General features: G+C 38.2%; 1 protein-coding gene across 2 annotated transcripts; it reads right to left on the reverse strand.

Moving 5' to 3' along the window:
- Positions 1-1848: 1848 nt before the first annotated feature.
- On the reverse strand, positions 1849-3675 carry LOC147512403 (growth-regulating factor 1-like). 2 transcript variants are annotated; one of them, XM_086595370.1, is made up of 4 exons: positions 3361-3675; positions 2797-3247; positions 2238-2710; positions 1849-2160 (listed from the first exon to the last, which is right to left on the reverse strand). In XM_086595370.1, exons 1-3 carry the CDS (start codon positions 3539-3541, stop codon positions 2245-2247), a joined length of 1098 nt encoding a protein of 365 aa, XP_086451496.1. In that variant the 5' UTR covers positions 3542-3675; the 3' UTR covers positions 1849-2160; positions 2238-2244. The 2 variants fall into 2 exon arrangements, with proteins under 2 accessions (XP_086451496.1, XP_086451495.1); XM_086595369.1 differs by having other exon boundaries at positions 2238-2716.
- Between the last annotated feature and the right edge of the window lie 2027 nt (positions 3676-5702).

A 5702-nucleotide genomic window follows, 5' to 3' on the forward strand; every position in this document is an offset into this window, starting at 1 on the left:
GTGTGCCCGCATGTACATATTTGTGTCTTTGTGTATCTTTTTAGTGATAATTTTTCTTTGAACACTCTTTTACAGGGACATATATGGTGTATTGACTGATTATTTGTCTGATTTCATTCCATATAAGCATCTTCTTTTTACATACTTCAGTTAGCAGAAGAGAAACCATCTAAGCATGAGGAACAGGGACGAGAATGTCTATATGTTTTTCTGTTCTTCAGTTTTATGCGTACATGCTTGTTCTGACCTTGAAATCAAAAGACTGTAATGTAAAAGCAGTAAACCTTAATTTCTGTTCTCCTGTAAGAAGATAATATTTGAGATTGTTGTTACTTGTTACCCTATATGGGCTATCGTTGCTGTTGGCCATGTGATAGCCCTTCATGTTTCATACTTTCCTCAGAGTTTAGTTGCCAGAAGTTTTTCGAATGACACAGTTATTATTGTCTGTGGAGTAATTTCATACCCAGGTGATTGTCTGGAATGTTGATGCTCTGAGTAAGCTGACATGCTTTGTCAGGAAAATTCCGACTTGACTGATGGAATACTTGTCACTGTTGTTAGTGTCGAGTGTTGTGGCTGGTGAAATATTTGAAACCCTATTTGAAAAGTCACATGGACTTTGGAGCCCACCAGTAATGCTTCTGAATTGCTCGTAACTCATCCAAGTGAATATGAATAAGAAAAAAAGGTTGCTTTAACCTTTAATCTTTACATGAACCAGGGAGGTTTTAGGAGTGGGACGTCAACTTTTTTTTTTATGGCCGACTGATTTCGTGAGAAGATGCTCTGACCTTTTAGCATCTAAAGGTCAATTTTGGAGGATGGAATTTAGGAAGTTGTATCCGGAATGTTGTGAATGCTGGCTTCACAAGTTGTGAATCCGTTTAATGGTACAGAAGGTTGCGTTTGTAAGGATTGGTATTTCTGTTCTTGATGGAAATTCGAAGATACCATACAATGGTTGAACCCTTTACAAAAGATTTGCATTTGATATATAGTTCTGTTTCCGGCAGAGCAAGTATTTTCGCGTATGAAATGTGCCAACCCCAAACTCTGCCAAATAGTGGCTTGAAACTGTTGGTTTACCCGTTTACCACTCTCAGGCTGTAGGCCTACCAAGACCAAGCGCTACCGAACCCTATTGAGCTGAACTTTCAACATTGAATCATTAGATCACCTTAGCAGTCGGATTGAGTCCGCGTGGGAAAGTTTTGCTAGTATCTGCTATCTGGTGAAGCTGATGGAGTTTGTTAGGTAACAGTAAAGGTACGGACTACTCTACTGTCCCTTCATCAGCCAGCACAAGAATAATGTCTCACCAGCAATTTATTTGTCGAACATTTTAGATGTTTTCCACTAAACATTAATACGTTACGTTGTCATTGTTAGTGTGTAACTGTATACCAACCACTTTCAGAACATTAATAAGAACAGGCCTATCTTCTTGATAATATCTTTTGGCAAGATTTTATTCCACGGCTGATTTGTATATCTCTGTTGAGACATGGTTAGCTACAATCATCCTAACATGGTTGCTCGAGTCTTGACCCCCACTCAGGAGTCAAGATGGGCACAAAACGAACTTGTCTTACAAATGATGCACGATTTTCCATCTTCAGTGGTTAGCAAAGAACAAATTTTCCACAGCCTTTTTCTTTGCTTTCACTGCAGTATATAGAGGTGTGTCTGTTCTTTGAATCTTGATTTGCATTTCTGCTTTCTTTCTCAACCCATTATCTTTTCTGACAACCATACTCCATACTCATGATACCACTTGGACCCCATTATCATTTTAGTCAGAAAATATTGTGTTGGCTACCAAGGAAGAAGCCAAAAGACATAAAGAAACCTAACAAAAAAACGACCAAATCCCCAAACTCCAAATATTGGCTCATCGGTCATTCAAATGAGTTATCAAAGCAACTGAACATAAAAATCAAGAAAACACGAAGTACAGGAATCTTACTGTTTGAGACACATTATTCAATTGCACACTTCAAAACATAAAACACTTCTCAAACCTCACTGATCAAATAAACTAAATAAACTAAAAAAAAGTCAATAAACAATACTAGTACTGAATTCGCACTGAACCCAACCTTGAACTACTCTGTTTGGCCATTAGTCCACGTCCAACCCCATTGAATATTCAACAACCTGTACCAAGAAAGTGAAGATTTAAGATGAAAACAATCAAGAACAAAACCACATTGTACCAAATGCAGTCTAGTTACCTTGGTATCAGGTTCTGGAATTTGAAACTGAGAAGTCTTGAGAAGACATAGGGATGGATATTGACAGTTGAGTGGTTGAAAATGAGGCTTGATCTGACCTATCATCCTCCAAACCCAACCAAGAATCTTTGCTCTTGGGTGGCCACTCATCAAAGAAATGCCGAAGTGGTTGTTGAGATTCTTCCTTCTCAATCTTTGTAGGTCTCTGAGACTTGAAATCAGTACCCAGGACAAAGCAATGCTGTTCTTGTTGCTGGTGTTGTTTGTGGTGCTGCTGATACTGAGAGTATCCACTTTGTAAATCAGAGAAGTTTCTATCTTTCTGTTGGTTATTATAAGAGGTGGAACTCATTTTAAGTGGTGTTAATCTCCAAGGATCATTTAGAGATGATTCTGGTACACTTCTTAGTGTTCCTGATGCTTCTGAGAAGAATGCTTTCTCATCTACCTCTTCCTTCAGCCCTTCGAAGTACCTGTTTCTTGACCACAGAAAACAAACTATAAAATAAAACTTGAAAAAATACAAGAACATATAATACGTATTCAGTTAAAAAAGAACCTGTGATCTTCATTAGAGTGGGAATAAGATCCAGTGTCTAGAACCAAATTGTTAGTATTGTTATGGGAGGAGTAACCAATACTTGAAGGTCTAGGAGAAGAACAAGAGTGAGGATAAAGGAAGGTATGAAGAGGGGTGTTATGGTAAGGATGGTTGTGTTCTTGATGCTGTTTTTCACAAGTTAGTGAGGAGGAGAGAGAGTAAGAAGAGGAGTTGTTGTTGGTGGGAGTTCTAGTGGCAAATGAAGAAATGGGAATGGAGGAATTTGTTGTATTAACTTCCACAGGCTTTCTTGAACGGTTTCTGCCTCTGTGCATGTGTCTCTCACAGTACTTTGAATCTGGGTATGCTTCTTTTGAGCATCTCCATTTCTTTCCATCTGTTCTTCTGCACCTTCCTGGCTCTGGATCAACTTTCCTGCCAAACCCCATCTGAAAACAACTCCATTCCACTGCAAAAAACACAGGTTCCCAAATCTTATTTTCAGAAAAATAAAATAAAATATACTAGTTACTCATTAGAGTAAACATGAAGGGGAAAATAAAAAAGGGTGTAGCTTCTTACTTGGTTGGTGAGGGAAGAGCCTTGAAGAGATTGAAGAGTCGAGACTTCTTTTAATGGGGAAAATGAGATCGGGTGGTATAGGCATTCCAGAAGCCATGTACTTAAAAATGAGAGCTTGATGTTCAAGCTCTTGCCATTGGGTAGCAGTGAATGGATTCCTGTTTCTAGAACTCAACATCATTACCAACACTCCAAAGACCAAGGAGAGAGAGAGAACAACGAGGGTCAGAATTAAAACTAAGTTGAAAGACAGAAAGAGAAGAGAAGAAAGACTAGTCTTTTTAAGCTGTTTGAAGAAGAGAATTGAAGATGAGGGAAGGATGCTTTTGTTACACTAAAAAAGGGAGTTTATTGGCTGCAGAATCTTGTGTGCATGGATAAAGAGCTTAATGGGGTCTTGAAGCAACCTCTCCTGAAGTTTACTCATAATATTATGACTGCAACTCTGTTGCTTCTGCTTCTTCTGCTACTGCTCTGTTGCCTTTGTTGTCTGTTGTCTCTGCCATCTTTACGGAAACCCATAAACAAAAAGCAGAGAGAGTGGATTAAAAAGACAGTGAAACTGTGAAAGAAAAGACAGTAAGAAAGAGAAAGTGTGTGTGTGAGCATGTGTCATAGAAGAGGGCCTGGGGACTGAGAAGATTGTACAGCAACCTCTTTTTCCATTTTTTCATACTTTTTCACTTTTACTTTTTTGTTTTTTTCACTTCAAACCCACATATATTTTGACTTTTTATAATTTGGGAAATTGCAGACTTATCAGAGAGTCTTCTGATGTTTAAGCTTACTAGCTGAACACCTGTGAGCCTATCACTAAAGCCTCTTTGTTTCATTGCTTTTGCTAAATTTTTTAAGTTTTTAACATTAAAAGGTGTACTAATGGAGTAATAGTGAATAAGAGTAGCTAGTTAGCTAAGCTACCTGCCTGGTGCCTATCTATGAATTGCTTGTACTTTGTACAATAAGGAGCGTCTCCAAACCTCCACTGGGTAAAGGGTCAATAGTTCAACAGTTATACATTCCCCTCGTTTTGGCCAGCCATGAGATAAGTCTCAATGAGACTAGCCACTGTAGTAGTTTTCATTAGGATAAGCATTCAATCCCACCCACTGGCCAGCCAAATTGTATACGCAGTACTTTATTTGCAATGTGATATGGAAGAATCAATGAGAACCTTGTTTGCGAGCGACCTTGTTATTACCAACATTGTGTAATAACATTAAACATTGATTATCACCAAAAAAAACATTAAACATTGACAGTTTTCAATAGCACAATAGTTAGCACTTAGCAAGTAGAAAAGGGGTTCGAGCCACAACTTCACTAAACTTTCGCCTCGACATACCTTACCTGGCTTGCTTCTTCTTGTTGGTGTGGATTTTTATTTTTATTTTTTGTTTTTGTTTTTTGTTTTTTGGCTTAGATATTTGAGCATTTGAGCTATATATTATCATCAATTCAGATCTTGCTTTTAAGGGGCTTTTCATGTGGATTAGCAAGTTCTATCATAAAATTTTGGTGCCGAACCAGGTTCAATTATGGGAGTCCACTAATTGAACTGTCTCATTCTCTCAGGATTACTACTTAGAAGTTGGACCTTAAAAGTTTCTTAAAAAGAGTCATATTCCATTTCAGACATATCATTAAATGTGCTGAACTGCGGATATAGGAAAGGGTATTCTGGTAATAGTTGTGTCATGCATTTTGAGTGAGTGAGATAACTCTTCGCCAGTAGTGTCATAGAAGACAGAAATAAGTGCAGGAATAGGTTTTGATTTTGTTTGGTGGCAATTGCATTTCTGCCATCTGCACCTCTTCCTTTGTTACAGATGTTTAGCAGACTGTCTGTCAGGGTTGTGTAAGAAAGTGCACCCATGACACTGTTCTCTCTGCCTCACACACATGCACTTACCTTTTTTTACCCACCCACTGGCCTATCCATTAAGGCACCAATTTCCTCATTTTCACATTTATCAGTCTTTTCAGAAGAAATTCCCTTATTGGCTATGTTTTTACTTATTAGTTAGCTTAGAAATACAGCGTTTACACTGTCCTCCAAATGTAAATTACACTGATGCTTTGACTAAGAGTCCTCAAGATTCCCAGTCAGTAAGCCCTATAATAAGAGAGTCCAATACTTTGTTGATTCCATGTCGGTTCGCTGACCTACTAGGACTACAGCCCCAGCCAAGAAGGTTAAGGATAGAACTAAAACGCATGGCCCAGCACAAAAAAAAAAAGTCCTAAATCGACTGTGATTGGTTGGAAAAAATAAAATAACAAGTTAAATTCTCTCTCTATCTCCTCTCTCCTGTTTTCTCTCTCTATACCAGCCAATCACA

Source organism: Coptis chinensis, chromosome 3, assembly GCF_015680905.1.
Source record: "Coptis chinensis isolate HL-2020 chromosome 3, ASM1568090v1, whole genome shotgun sequence".
In the NCBI taxonomy this organism is placed as follows: domain Eukaryota; kingdom Viridiplantae; phylum Streptophyta; class Magnoliopsida; order Ranunculales; family Ranunculaceae; genus Coptis; species Coptis chinensis.